At 42.7% G+C, this 16,234-nt stretch overlaps 1 protein-coding gene across 2 annotated transcripts in view; it reads left to right on the top strand.

Annotated features, from left to right (window-relative positions):
* LOC122555135 (uncharacterized protein CXorf38-like) overlaps window positions 1-16,019 on the top strand; it is a 58,281-nt gene extending 42,262 nt beyond the window's left edge. For both annotated transcript variants that reach the window (XM_043700844.2, XM_087992837.1), the window contains 2 exons: window positions 12,052-12,223; window positions 14,102-16,019. In XM_043700844.2, coding sequence (XP_043556779.2) covers window positions 12,052-12,223; window positions 14,102-14,121 — 192 coding nt within the window. In that variant the 3' untranslated portion in view covers window positions 14,122-16,019. The remainder of the gene's footprint in view (window positions 1-12,051; window positions 12,224-14,101) is intronic.
* Window positions 16,020-16,234: the final 215 nt, after the last annotated feature.

Raw genomic sequence — 16,234 nt, forward strand, 5'->3', positions numbered from 1 at the left:
GTACACACTTAATAAATTCCTCACCATCTAAACCCTTAACACTATGGCAGTCCCAGTCTATGTTTGCAAAGTTAAAATCCTCTACCATAACCACCCTACTATTCTTACAGATAACTGAGATCTCCTTACAAGTTTGTTTCTCTATTTCCTTCTGAATATTAGGGGGTCTATAATACAATCCCAATAAGGTGATCATCCCTTTCTTAATTCTCAGTTCCACCCAAATAACTTCCCTGAATGTATTTCTGGGAATATTCTCCCTTAGTAAAGCTGTAATGCTATCCCTTATCAAAAACACTACTCCCCCCTCCTCTCTTGCCTCCCTTTCTATCCCTCCTGTAGCATTTGTATCCTGGAACATTAAGCTGCCAGTCCTGCCCATCCCTGAGCCATGTTTCCGTAATTGCTATGATATCCTCGTCCCATGTTCCTAACCATGCACTGAGTTCATCCGCCTTCCCTGTTAGGCCCCTTACATTGAAATAAATGCAGTTTAATTTATTAGTCCTACCTTGTCCATGCTTGCCCTGGCTGTTTGACTCTCTTCTGTTCTCAACTGTACCAGTCTCAGATTGAGTGTTTAGATGGAGAGAAATTTGTGTACAAGAAAAATTTTCTGCTTCAGTATGTGGATGGACCGACTAGAGAAGGTGCAAAACTTACTCTTGGGAAATAAGGCAGGGCAGGTGACTGAGGTGTCAGTGAGGGAGCATTTTGGGGCCAGCGACCATAATTCTATTAGATTTAAAATAGTGATGGAAGAAGATAGACCAGATCTAAAAGTTGAAGTTCTAAATTGGAGAAAGGCCATTTTGACGGTATTAGGCAAGAACTTTCAAAAGCTGATTGGGGGCAGATGTTCGCAGGTAAAGGGACAGCTGGAAAATGGGAAGCCTTCAGAAATGAGTTAACGAGAATCCAGAGAAAGTATATTCCTGTTAGGGTGAAGGGAAAGGCTGGTAGGTATAGGGAATGCTGGATGACAAAAGGAATTGAGGGTTTGGTTAAGAAAAAGAAGGAAGCATATGTCTGGTATAGATGGGACAGATCGAGTGAATCCTTAGAAGAGTATAAAGGCAGTAGGAGTATACTTAAGAGGGAAATCAGGAGGGCAAAAAGGGGACATGAGATAGCTTTTGCAAATAGAATTGAGGAGAATCCAAAGGGGTTTTACAAATACATTAAGGACAAAAGGGTAACTAGGGACAGAATAGGGCTCCTCAAAGATCAGCAAGGCGGCCTTTGTGTGGAGCCGCAGAAAATGGGGGAGATACTAAATGAGTATATTGTATCAGTATTTACTGTCGAAAATGACATGGAAGATACAGAATGGAGGGAATATGATGGTGACATCTTGAAAAATGTCTATATTACAGAAGAGGAAGTACTGGATGTCTTGAAACACATTAAGCTGGATAAATCTCCAGGACCTGATCAGGTGTACCCTAGAACTCTGTGGGAAGCTAGAGAAGTGATTGCTGGGCCTCTTACTGAGATATTTGTATCATCACAGGTGAGGTGCCAGAATACTAGAGTTGGCTAAGGTGATGCCACTGTTTAAGAACGGTGGTAACGACAAGCCAGGGAACTATAGACCAGTGAGCCTGACATAGGTGGTGAGCACGTTAATGGAGGGAATCCTGAGGGACAGGATGTACATGTATTTGGAAAGGCAAGGACTGATTAGGGATAGTCAACATGGCTTTGTGCGTGGGAAATTGTGTCTCACAAACTTGATTGAGTTTTTTGAAGAAGTAACAAAGAGGATTGTTGAGGGCAGAGTGGTAGATGTGATCTATATGGACTTCAGTAAGGCGTTTGACAAGGTTCCCCATGGGAGACTGCTTAGCAAGGTTAGATCTCACAGAATACAGGGTGAACCAGTCACTTGGATACGGAACTGGCCCAAAGGTAGAAGACAGAGGGTGGTGGTAGAGGGTTGTTTTCAGACTGGAGGCCTTTGACCAGTGGAGTGTCACAAGGATTGGAGCTGGGACCGCTACTTTTCATCATTCGTACAAATGATTTGAATGCGAGCAGAAGAGGTATAGTTAGTAGGTTTGCTGATGACACCAAAATTGGAGGTGTAGTGGACAGCGAAGAAGGTTACCTCAGATTACAACAGGATCTTGATCAGATGGGTCAATGGGCTGAGAAGTGGCAGTTGGAGTTTAATTCAGATAAATGTGAGTTGCTGCATTTTGGGAAAGCAAATCTCAGCAGGACTTATACACTTCATGGTAAGGTCCTAGGGAGTGTTGCTGAACAAAAAGACCTTGGAGCGCAGGTTCATAGCTCCTTGAAAGTGGAGTCACAGGTAGATAGGATAGTGAGGAAGGCGTTCCTTTTTTGGTCAGAGTATGGAGTACAGGAGTTGGGAGGTCATGTTGCAGCTGTACAGGACATTGGTTAGACCACTATTGGAATATTGCATGCAATTCTGGTCTCCTTCCTATCAGAAAAATGTGGTGAAACTTGAAAGGGTTCAGAAAAGATTTACAATGATGTTGCCAGGGTTGGAGGATTTGAGCTATAGGGAGACGCTGAACAGGCTGGGGCTGTATTCCCCTCAGCGTCGGAGGCTGAGGGGGTGACCTTATAGAGGTTTACAAAATTATTAGGGGCATGGAGAGGGTAAATAGTCAAAGTCTTTTCCCTGGGGTGGGGGAGTCCAGAACTAGAGGGCATAGGTTTAAGATGAGAGGGGAAAGATATAAAAGAGACCTAAGGGACAACCTTTTCACACAGAGGGTGGTATGTGTATGGAATGAACTGTTAGAGGAAGTGGTGGAGGCTGGTACAATTGCAACATTTAAAAGGCATTTGGATCGGTGTATGAATAGGAAGGGTTTGGAGGGATATGGGCCGGCTGCTGGCAGGTGGGACTAGATTGGGTTGGGATATCTGGTCGGCATGGACGAGATGGACCAAAGGGTCTGTTTTCATGCTGTACATCTCTATGACACTCTGACTCTATGAATAGTTTTAAGTATAGTCATGCTGTATATCTACAATAGTGAGTAGAGTGGGTCCTTTCTTGATTGCGTGTTTTTATTGGGATCTGTCTCTTGATTAAGCTTTTAAAAATATAAGCCATAAGTGTTAAGTTAGTCAGGAGCAATATTTTAGGAGAAAGTGAGGACTGTAGATGCTGGAGATCAGAGCTGATAAATGTGTTGCTGGAAAAGCACAGCAGGTGAGGCAGCATCCAAGGAGCAGGAGAATCGACGTTTCGGGCATAAGCCCTTCTTCAGGAATGAGCAATATTTTGTAGAGCAATAAGACAGTGCTATTTTCTGTGTCTGTTGATTGGAAGGAACAAAATGGCCATTAGAAGAGTGGTATGCTCTTCTTGTCAGATGTGGGAGTTTCGAAAGAGTTTACGGGTTACTGATGATTATATCCGCAATAAATGTCGTTGGTTGTGAATCCTGTCAGATCAAATGGATCGGTTGGAGCCACAGTTAGAGGCAATGAGGAATTTACAAGAGCAAGGGGGTGTGATGGATGGCAATTACAGGGAGGGCGAAAAGCTGCAAGTACAGTCAAGTAGATGGCTTAACTCTAAAAATGATAGGAGAGGTAGGCAGGAAGTACAGGAGTCTTCTATGGCTATCCCCATTTCAAACGAATATGATGTTTTGGAAAATGTAGGGGGTGATGGACTTTCAGGGGAATGTAGCGTGAACAGACAAGTTTCTGGTACCTCATGTAATGAGGGGCATGTTGGGTTCCAAATGATCAATTGTGTTAGGGAACTCTCTAGTCAGAAGCACAGACAGACGTTTCTGCAACCAGCAGCGAAAAATCAGAATGGTGTGTTGCCTCCCTGGTGCCAGGATCAAGGTTGTCACAGAGAGGGTGCAGAATGTTCTCAAAGGGGAGAGGGACCAGCAGGAGGTCATTGTACACACTGGTACCAATGACATAGGAAGGGAAAAGGATGAGATTCTGAAGGGAGAATATAGAAAGTTAGACAGGAATTTGAAAAGGATGTCCTCGAGTAATACCTGGAATACTCCCAGTGCTACGAGCTAGTGAGGGTAGGAATAGGAGTATAGAGCAAATGAATGCATGGCTGAGGAGCTGGTGTACGGGAGAAGGATTCACATTTTTGGATCATTGGAATCTATTTTGGGATAGAAGTGACCTGTACAAGATGGGTGGAATGCATCTGAATTAGAACAGGACTAATTTACTGGCAGGGAGATTTTCTAGAGCTGCTCAGGACGATTTAAACTAGTAAGGTGGCGGGGGGGGGTCCAGGGAGATACTGAACAAAAAGATCAATCTGAGACTGGTACAGTTGAGAAAGGAAGTGAGTCAAACGGTCAGGGCAGGCAGGAACAAGGAAGGCCTGATAAATTAAATTGCATTTATTTCAATGCAAAAGGCCTAACAGGGAAGGCAGATGAACTCAAGGCTTGGTTAGGAACATGGGACTGGGATATTAAAGCATTTATAGAAACATGGCTCAGAAATGGTCAGGACTGGCAGCTTAATGTTCCAGGATACAAATGCTACAGGAGGGATAGAAAGGGAGGCAAGAGAGGAGGGGGAGTGGCGTTTTTGATAAGGGATAGCATTACAGCTATGCTGAGGGAGGATATTCCCAGAAATACATTCAGGGAAATTATTTGGGAAGAACTGAGAAATAAGAAACGGATGATCACCTTATTGGGATTGTATTATAGACCACCCAATAGTCAGAGGGAAATTGAGAAACAAAATTGTAAGGAGATCTCAGCTATCTGTAAGAATAATAGGGTAGTTATGGTAGGGGATTTTAACTTAACCAAAATAGATGGAACTGCCACAGTGTTAAGGGTTTAGATGGAGAGGAATTTATTAAGAGTGTACAAGAAACATTTTCTGATTCAGTTTGTGGATGTAACTACTGGAGAAGGTGCAAAACCTGACATACTCTTGGGAATTAAGGCAGGGCAGGTGACTGAGGTGTCAGTGGGGGAGCACTTTGGGGCCAGCGACCATAATTATATTCGTTTTAAAATAGTGATGGAAAAGGATAGACCAGATCTAAAAGTTGAAGTTCTAAATTGGAGAAAGGCTAATTGGAGGCAGATGTTTGCAGGTGAAGGGACGGCTGGAAAATGGGAAGCCTTCAAAAATGAGATAACGAGAATCCAGAGAAAGTATATTCCTGTTAGGGTGAAAGGAAAGGCTGGTAGTGTAGGGAATGCTGAATGATGAGAGAAATTGAGCATTTGGTTAAGAAGAAGAAGGAAGCATATGTTGTTATAGACAGGAGAAACCAAGTGAATCCTTAGACGAGTATAAAGGCATTAGGAGTATACTTAAGAGGGAAATCACGAGGGCAAAAAGGGGACATGAGATAGCTTTGGCAAATAGAATTAAGGAAAATCCAAAGGGTTTTTACAAATACATTAAGGACAAAAGTGAAACTAGGGAGTGAATAAGGCCCTGAAAGGCAACCTTTGTGTGAAGCTGCAGGAGATGGGGGAGATACTAAACAAGTAGTTTGCATCAGTGTTTACTGTGGAGAAGGACATGGAAGTTACAGAATGTGGGGAAATAGTTGGTGACCTCTTGAAAAATGTCCATATTACAGAGGAGGAAGTGCTGATGTCTTGAAATGTATAAAAGTGGATAAATCCCCATGACCTGATTAGGTGTCCCCTAGAACTCTGTGGGAAGCTGGGGAAGTGATTGCTGGGCCGCTTGCTGAGGTATTTGTATCATTGATAGTCGGTGAAGTTAGTGGAACAGGTGAGTTTTTACAACAATTCATACTGATTTCATGGTCATCATTAGACTTGTTCTAATTGTGGATTTATTGCTTGAATTTAAATCCCAGCAGCCACCATGGTGGGATTTGAGCTCATGTCCCTAAAGCGATTACCTAGGCCTCTGGATGACTAGTGCAATTTCATAACCACCATGCCATACCTCCCTGTGCAATTCATAAAGAATGGGTACATCCATAATGCTCTTAGGAAAGGAGTTCCAGGGTTTTGACCCTGCAACAGTGAAGGACCAAGCAGTATAGCTCTGAGTCAGGATTGTGTACAATTTTGAGGGAAAACATTGAGGTGATGGTGTTCCCATGCATCTGTGACCTTTGTCCTTCCAGGTATTAGAGGTCATGGGTTTGGAAGAAGCTGTTGAAGGAGTCTTGGTTTGTTATTATAGTGCATCTTTTGGATAGTACACACTTGTGGTAGTGAATTGGATGCCAGTCAAATGGGCTGCTTTGTCTCGGATCATGTTAAGCTTCTTGAATGTGTTAGAGTTGCACTTATCCAGGTGAATGGAAACTATTCTATCACAGGCCTGATTTGTGCCTTGTAACTTGCTTGCTGGCTTTGAGGAGTCAGTCAGGAGGTGAGTTATTCACCACAGAACTCCCAGCCTCTGAACTGCTGTCAAATAGAAAATAATGTTAAGAAACTGAATGACGCTCTATCTGAATTTCTACAGCATTCGTTAAAAATTGATGAGATTGGGAACTAATTATCTAAGAATGTTTTGCAATAAGGAGAGCTGGACAAAAAGGAAGAGAGGTTGGGCTGCATTCTTAATAAGAGATGATATTGGTACATTAGAATGAGTGGATCTTTGACCAAACAATCAAGATATAGAATCCACTTGGGTGGAGCTAATTAACAGTAAATGGAAGCAAACATTGTGGAGTTTTTTGTGGAATACCAAATGTAATACTAATTGTAATACTAGGCATGCTATAAATCAGGAATATAAAGAAGCAGGAATTGTGGGTAATACAATATTACTGGCAATTTTAGTATAGACTGGGCTAACTAAGTCAGCACTGATGCAATGGAGAATGAATTAGTGACTGTAAGAAACTGTGTAAGGAATAGTATCTTGAGTCAACTAGGAATCGAGCTATTTTTGGATGTGTTGTCATATAATGAGAAATGGATAATTAATAACTTTGCTGGAAAGGAACATTTGCAAAATAACGACCATGATATAATGGAATTTTACATGCTGTTTGAAGGTAACATAGTTCATTATAAACTGCGTTTAATACCTAAGTAAAGGAAACTATGAGGATGAGAGGAATAGATTGGCTAGAGTGGATTGGGAAAATGCAGTAAAAGATTTGATGGTAAGAAAGGAAGTGGTCACTTTTTAAATAAATGCAACAATGTGAACAATAGGTACATTCCTCGTGCAGCCCTCCACTTCCTCCGCTCCAACCCCAACCTCACTATCAAACCGGCAGACAAGGGAGGCGCAGTGGTAGTTTGGCGCACCGATCTTTACACTGCTGAGGCTAAACGCCAGCTTGCGGAAACCTCCTCCTACTGCCCCCTTGACCATGACCCCACCTCCCACCACCAAACCATCATCTCCCAGACCATCCATAACCTCATCACCTCGGGGGATCTCCCATCCACCGCCTCCAACCTCATAGTCCCACAACCCCCGCACCGTCCGGTTCTACATCCTGCCCAAAATCCACAAACCTGACTGTCCCGGCCAACCCATCGTCTCAGCCTGCTCCTGCCCCACCGAACTCATCTCTACATACCTCGACACAGTCCTGTCCCCCTTAGTCCAAGAATTCCCCATCTACGTTCGGGACACCACCCACACCCTCCACCTCCTCACTGATTTTCGCTTCCCCGGCCCCCAACGCCTTACCTTCACCATGGACATCCAGTCCCTATACACCTCCATCCCCCATCACGAAGGCCTCAAAGCCCTCCACTTCTTCCTTTCCCGCCGAACCAACCAGTATCCTTTAACTGACACCCTCCTTCGACTGACTGAACTGGTCCTCACTCAGAACAACCTCTCTTTCCAATCCTCCCACTTCCTCCAAACCAAAGGAGTAGCCATGGGCACCCGCATGGGCCCCAGCTATGCCTGCCTCTTCGTAGGATATGTGGAACAGTCCATCTTGCGCAGCTACACTGGCACCACCCCCACCTTTTCCTCCGCTACATCGATGACTGTATCGGCGTTACCTCGTGCTCCCACGAGGAGGTTGAACAGTTCATCCACTTTACTCACATCTTCCACCCCGACCTCAAATTTACCTGGATCGTCTCAGACTCCTCCCTCCCCTTCCTAGACCTCTCCATTTCTATCTTGGGCGACCGACTCAACACGGACATTTACTATAAACTGACCAACCCCCACAGCTACCTAGATTACACCTCCTCCCACCCTGCCCCCTGTAAAAACATCATCCCATATTCCCAATTCCTTCACCTCCGCCACATCTGCTCCCAGGAGGACCAATTCCAATACCGAACAACCCAGATGGCCTCCTTCAAAGACCGCAATTTCCCCTCAGACGTGGTTGACGATGCTCTTCACTGCATCTCCTCCACTTCCTGCTCCTCCGCCCTTGAACCCCGTCCCTCCAATCACCACCAGGACAGAACCCCACTGGTCCTCACCCACCACCCCAACAACCTCCAGATACATCGTATCATCCTTTGTCATTTCCGCCACCTCCAAACAGACCCCACCACCAAGGATATATTTCCCTCCCCTCCCCTATCAGCATTCCAGAAAGACCACTCCCTCCGTGACTCCCTCGTCAGGTCCACACCTCCCACCAACCCAACCTCCACTCCCGGCACCTTCCCCTGCAACCGCAAGAAATGCAAAACTTGCGCCCACCCCTCCCCCCCTCACTTCCCTCCAAGGCCCCAACGGATAATTCCATATCCGTCACAAATTCGCCTGCACCTCCACACACATCATTTACTGCATCCGTTGCACCTGATGTGGCCTCCTCTATATTGGGGAAACAGGCCGCCTACTTGTGGAACGTTTCAGAGAACACCTCTGGCACACCCGCACCAACCAACCCAACCGCCCCGTGGCTGAACACTTTAACTCCCCCTCCCCACTCTGCCAAGGACATGCAGGTCCTTGGCCTCCTCCATCGCCAGACCATGGCAACACGACGCCTGGAGGAAGAGCACCTCATCTTCCGCCTAGGAACCCTCCAACACAAGGGATGAATGCATATTTCTCCAGCTTCCTCATTTCCCCTCCCCCCACCTTATCTCAGTCTCAACCATTGGACTCAGCACCGCCTTCTTGACCTGCAATCTTCTTCTCAGCCTCTCCGCCCCCTCCCCTCTTAACCCTCACCTTAACCTCCTTCTACCTATCGCATTCCCAACGCCCCTTCCCCAAATCCCTCCTCCCTACCTTTTATCTTAGCCTGCTTGGCACACCCTCCTCATTCCAGAAGAAGGGCTTATGCCCGAAACGTCGATTCTCCTGCTCCTTGGATGCTGCCTGACCTGCTGCGCTTTTCCAGCAACACATTTTTCAGCTCTGATCTCCAGCATCTGCAGTCCTCACTTTCTCCACATTCCTCTAAGGTACAATCATCCAAAAGAAAAGGTGAATCAACCATGATTAATAAGAGAACTCAAAGATCAAAGGAAGTGGTTTATAAGCATATCAGAAATGTTGGTTAGTCTGAGGATTGGGAACAGTTTAGGGCCCAAAAAGGAGGACCAAGAAACTGATAAAGGAAAAGAAAATATGAATACTAGCTAGCAAAGAACATAAAGGCAGACTGTAAAAGCTTCTATTGGTACATGAAAGGAGAAATGTTAATAAGGATAGATGTCCTCATTGTAGGTGGGGACAGGAGAAATGACGAGATACTAAATAGTTACTGGCATCTGTTTTCACATACAAAGAGACAGAAAATTCTCTCAACCAAGGATTTTGTACGAATGAAGAGCTGAAAGAAATTAGTATTAATAAAGAAGTGGTACTTGAAAGATTAGTTGGATTGAGGTTGATAAATATCCTGGACCGGATGAGCTTCACCCAGAGTGTTGAAGGAACTAACAATAGAGGTGGTGTATTATATTTTGTTTCTGGATTCTGAAACAGATTATGGAAATGTTCTTGCTGAGTGGAAGATGACAAATGTAATCCTGTTATTTAAGAAGAGAATGGAGACCTTCAGTTTGATGCTGGTAGTGAGGAAAATCGTAGAATCTAGACAGTGTGGAATTAGGCCATTTGGCCCATGAAGCCCACACCAAAACTCCAAACAGCATTCCTCCCAGCCCCACCCCCTTACCCTCTCCATGTAACCCTGCATTTCCCATGGCTAATCCACCTATCTTGCACATCCCTGGGCACTATGGGGAATTTAGCATGACCAATCTACCTAACTGCACATCTTTGGACTGTGAGAGGAAACTGGAGCTTCTGGAAGAAACCCATACTGACATTGAGACAATGCACAAATTCCACACATGATGTGGAGGTGCCAGTGTTGGACTGGAGTGGACAAAATCAGAAGTCACATGGCACAAGGTCATAGTCCAACAGTTTATTTGAAATCACAAACTTTCGCAGTGCTGCTCCTTCATCAGGTGAAGTCACATATTTCAAATAAACCTGTTGGACTATAATGAAACTGCACTCAGACAGTCACCTGAAGGTAGAATCGAACCGAGTTCCCTGACGCTGTGAGGCAGCAATACTAACCACTGAGCCCATGTTAGAATCTTCTTGAAGGATGAGATACCTGAAAAATTAGAAAGGAATAGCAAAATTGGGCAAGGTCAACATGGATTTATGGAAGAGAAATTATCTATGACAAACTTGTTGGGGTTTTGAAAAAGATTACTTGTAGCATGACTAAAGATAACCAGTAGATTTAATGCATTTGGAATTTCAGAAGGTTTTTGATAAGGTTCCATGTAAAAGGTCAGTGAATAAAATGAGAACACAAAGGCTTGGGGTGAATTTCTAATGTGGATTGAGAATTGGTGAATTGACAGAAAGCAGAGAGTAGGAATAAACATCATTCTTAAGAGACAGGCACACCTTGGGAAAAAAACAAGAAGTCAGAAGATTTATTAGATGGTGAGAAGTTTGGAAATATGGTGTCCAAAGGGATCTGCATATCCTTGTTCATGAGTCACTAAAAGCTAAACTGCAGGACAGCAAGCAATAGGAAAGGTAAAATGTATGTTGGCGTTCATTTCAAGGGTATTTCAGTACAGCAGTAAAGATGTCTTACTGCAAATATATAAAATCTTGGTGAGGCCTCACCAGGAGTATTCTGTAGAGTTTCAGTCTCCTTATCTAAGACAGGATATATTTACCATTAAGGGAGTGCATTGGAGACTCACCAGATTAATCCATGGGTTGGCAGGATTGTTTCATGAGATGAGATCAAGAAAACCATGTTTGGGTTCTTCACAGTTTCAAAGAATGACAGGTGATGTCAGTGAAACTTACAAAATTCTTACAGGGCATGTCATGGTGGGTATGGGTAAGATGTTTCCCCTGGCTGGTGACTCTTAAAGCAGTGGACATAAGCTCAGGACAATGCCTACACTATTTAAGACTAAGATTCAAAATTTCTTCACTCAGAGGGTGCTGAATGTTTGGAATTCTTTGTCCCAGAGGGCTGGACAATCAATGAGCTGTTCAAGACAGAAATCATTTGGTTTCTGAGACCAATGATATTAAGGGGTGTAGGGCAATGGCATTGACCAAATGATCAGCTAGATGTTCTAGAATGGTGGGGTGGGTAACATAGGCTGAATGGCATACTCCCACTCTTCTTCCTGTGTTGCCAAGTATTCCAATAGCTGGTGAATAGGAATCCCCAGGATAAGTGTGGGAATTCAAACATTGTATTGCCATTGAACATCAAGGGACAATGGTTAGATTCTCTCTTGTTGGAAGTGGTTTTGCTTGACACTTGGGTGGCATAAATGTTACATGTCAGTTGATAGCCCAAGTCTGAATATTGTCAATGTTTTGCTGCACATGGACACAGACTGCTTCAGTATTTGAGGAGTTATGCATTGTGCTGAGCAATTGTGGAATGATCAGTGATTATTTTCACTTCTGATGTAATGTGATTTTACTTAACAGATGTCAGTGCATCATCTCACAATTGTGCTTTCCTTGATGCTGCCATTGGATAATATTTCGGTTTTTTCGAAGTTATGCATGTTTAGTTTCTAAATAAAAATTATTCTGTTGCCTGTTTACATTGCTGCATTATTAATTCACTACGTTGTCCTATTAAAGCATATAAACAGTCTGAATACTTTCAAAGAATTTTTGAAGCAAAACAAGGAACTTGAAAATGTGCTTCACAAAGAGGTTCAGCAGTTGTATGCTGTTGAGAAAAGATGGAAACATGGTGTGGGGACTGTGAAAGGTCAAGATGGAGTGGAATGGAATCTGGAGGAAAATGAAGGTAATAGTGGCAAAGACAAATAGTGTAAATTTTCTTCATTCTTTTGCTCTCTAGTTCAAAGTGGTTAAAAAGTGGTTTCTGCCAATGTGTACAGGATACAGTCTTCAAATAAACAATGAACTCTATCTCTTGGCAGGCTTATCAACAATGGATGGCAAAACAGGGGAGGTTGATTCATGCAAATGTACTTGTGCATCCGGATTAAAACATAATAATGAGGAACAGGAATAGACAATTTAGTCCCTTGACCTCCTCCACCATTTGATATGATCATGGCTGATCTCAACTCAACCTCAACTCCACTTTCCTGCCTGCTCTCCGTAACACTTCAACCCATTACTAATTAAGAATCTGTCTGTCTCCCCCTTAACTTTATACATGTCCCAGCATCCATTGCCCTCTGGATTCATGAATTCCAATGATTTGAGAGAATTAATTTCTCCTTATCTCTGTTTTAAATCTGCTACCCTTTATCCTAAAACTAGGACTTCTACTTCTGGATTACCTCGCATGAGGAACCATCCTTTCTATGTCTACTTTGATCATCCCTCAATTAGACCTGCTCTCATTCTTCTAAACTCCAGAGAGTATATACCTAAACCGCTCAAAGTCTCTTCATCTCTGAAACAATCTAATGAACCTCGTCTGAACTGCCTCCAATGCAACTACATCCCTTCTCAAGTAAGGGGACAAAAATTATACACAGTACTCCAGGTGCGATTTCACTAACCCATGTACAGTTGAAGCAGCACCTCTCTATTTTTATACTGGAGACTTTATCTAGGAACAGATAAGTGTGGACTTGTAGAGCCAAATGACCTGTTTCCACAAGGTATGGTTTCTATGATTCCTCTCTCCCAGGAATCTGTTTCCTTATTGAGCAGCATGGTGGCTCAGTGGTTAGCACTGCTGCCTCACAGCACCAGGGACCTGGGTTTGATTCCAGCCTCAGATGACTGTCTGCGTGGAGTTTGCATATTCTCCCTGTGTCTGGTTGGGTTTCCTCCCATAATCCAAAGATGTGCAGGTAGGTGAATTGGTCATGCTAAATTGTCCATAGTGTTCAGGGGTGTGTAGGTTAAGTGCGTTAGTCAGGAATAAATGTAGAGAAATGGGTCTGGCAGCATCAATGCAGAGAAAGCAGAGTTAATAAACCTTACCTTTTGAGTCCAGTGACCCTTCTTCAATTCTGAAATGTTAACTCTGCTTTCTCTGCATAGATGCTGCCAGATCTGCTGAATTTTTACAACAATTTCTGATTTGGTTTCTGATTTACAGCAGTTCTTTGGTTTTTATTTTTCATCAATCATGACGTAGCCTAAAAGTTTGAGAAACCACAATTCAGCTGAAATAAATGATTAGATTACTTACAGTGTGGAAACAGGCCTTTTGGGCCAACCAGTCCCACACCGACCCCCCCCCCCCCCCCCCCATCCACCCAGACCCATTCCCCTACACCTAACACTACAGGCAATTTAGCATGGCCAATTCACCTAACCTGCACATTTTTGGACTGTGGGAGGATGTGCAAACTCCACGCAGTGAGTCGCCTGAGGCGGGAATTGAACCCAGATCTCTGGCACTGTGAGGCAGTAGTGCTAACCACCGTGCCACTGTAAAATTTGATTTGATAAAATGATCTGACTGTTTGAATATGAAGTCAGTGAGAATGTTATGGTGTTAAACTAAAACCATTGTGTGTTTGAACCTAAACAGAGGGGCTGTTTTCCTATTGTTGACAAAGCAAGCCCATCTGTGTACTTATTACAATATATGAGCGGAGAAATAAATGTAAAGACATGAGAAGGCATTAAATTAATCTGTTTATTGGAGAATGATCAAAATTTGATAACTAATCTAACATTGTTTGATTAACAGACATAGAGACATCATCATGATGCTGATACCCGTATCACTGATTGCATGTGGATTTGTTTGTGAAAACAGTGTGCTAACGGAGTCAGAAGACAAACTGTGATTCTAAACAATGGTTCATTGTTGGTCCTAGAATGAAGAATACAACTGCTTGTCATTATTACACAGTGTAATTACCAAGCCTAGTGTGGTAACTGTGTCCTAATGCGGACTGAGGACGTTAATGGAGTACAATTAGTGAGTTGTTGCATCATAAATGAGAAATTTGGAAAAGATTGTAAAATGCCTTTGTTGTGCACATATATATGTAGGATTATGGTTTATTTAATCTCTTATGAATAAAACTTTTATTTCTTTTAATGTAATTGGAATTAATAACTTCTGAGCTTAACTATTATGCTATATAGTTTGATATTGGATTACAATTTATCAGATAGAGTCATAGGGTCCTACAGCACGATCATAAGCCCTTCAGCCCAAACTGGTCCATACCAACCAAAATGTCCATCCATGTTAACTCCACTTCCCTACACTTGGCCCATATCCTTCTAAACTTTTCCTATCCATGTATTTGTCCAAATGCCTTTTAAATGTTGTTAATGTTGCCGCCTCAACCATTTCTGCTGGCAACTCATTCCGCCCTCTGTAAAAGAAAGTTGCCCTCAGGTTCCCTTTTATTCTTTCCCCTCTAACTAAGGTTAGATTTGTATGTGGAAATATAATACAAATACAAATTTCCCTTCTAACTGATGCCTCTAATCCTCGATTTTCCAATCCTGGGAAAAGGACTGAGTGCATTCACCCTATCCATGCCTCTCATGATCTTATACTCTACTACAAGATTCCCCCTCAGTCTCTTACGATCTAAAGAAAAAAGTCCTAGCTTGACCAACCTTTCCCCATAACTCAAACCCTTGAATCCTGGCAACATTCTTGTAAATTTCTTCTGCATAGTATGGATTCATGAATCATTCTATAAGATTGTCAAACATAAGATACTCAAGCCAAAGAAATAGTAGAGATAGAGTCCACTTGACTGGATCTATACATTATTTGGTAGACTCAAATGTATAAATGAAATAGAAAAGGAATTGTCTCATTTGGGAAAATTGTAGGGTGGAATGAAAGATTGAGTTAATAAATATATCGACAATCAGATTCTATCAATCTGAGTACCAAGTGCTCCACTGTCTAGTCAGCTGAGGACATCCTGTCCATTTCATGCTGTTCAATCTAAATCTCCAAATCTTCCTCTGGATCTGGAGACCTCTGTGTGCCTCATATGCAGTTGTGTTTACCTGTATACATATCCCAACAGAAGAATATGATGAATTATGAAGTAATGAAGCTAATAAATGAGAAAGTACTCAACTATATGTCTGACAACCAATTTCATATATGGATACCAGAGTAATAGAACTTTTGTTTGATTTGACAAGAGTCCATTACAGTAGTAGCACCCCATAAACTATCCACCTAATGGTGGGATACTTAGGATCATTATTAATGTACCATGGTTTAGATGCAATAGTTGAATTGGATTCAGTCTGTAGGACTATTTAAAGGTAACAATCTGAAGAAGTACCTTAATTCCCCACCAAATTAAGAAAAAGAGATAGAATGGAGGGAAGTGAGTTTGTATTTATACAATAAACAAGGAGATAGCTGTTGCTAATATGGAAATAATTGCAATAGGACATCATATACTTTTGCAGAAAATTAACAATGTATGATATGCATATCATCTCCTTTATCAAAAGGGATGATTATTGCATAGGAAAAAAAAGTATTGTCATATGACTTAAACTTTATCATGTGTAAACAAATGTCCACCATTAATACCAAATAGGTGTCTTGTATCTTCTTGTGCATTTCTGTTTGACTCCTGGTTTTAATACTGAATAAAAACTTAATCCTGAAATTTACATTGTGACTGTTGCCTCAATTGGTCGCACATTGTTCTGTGGTACGGGCTGGGGCCCCTGTAGTCCCAAAGGTTGGACTAGCGTTTGATTCGTCCCACCCGTCTGGGAGTTTGGACAATTGCTGGCATAGTGCCCTTCTTCATCGTCATTAAAACACTTCCATGAGCCTCTGGAGTCGTACCACTGACTGCAGCCATAGGGGAGGCTCCTC

This window comes from Chiloscyllium plagiosum, unplaced genomic scaffold (genome assembly GCF_037043375.1).
Source record: "Chiloscyllium plagiosum isolate Xiang-an unplaced genomic scaffold, Cpla_swu_hap1 HiC_scaffold_12, whole genome shotgun sequence".
Lineage (NCBI taxonomy): Eukaryota > Metazoa > Chordata > Chondrichthyes > Orectolobiformes > Hemiscylliidae > Chiloscyllium > Chiloscyllium plagiosum.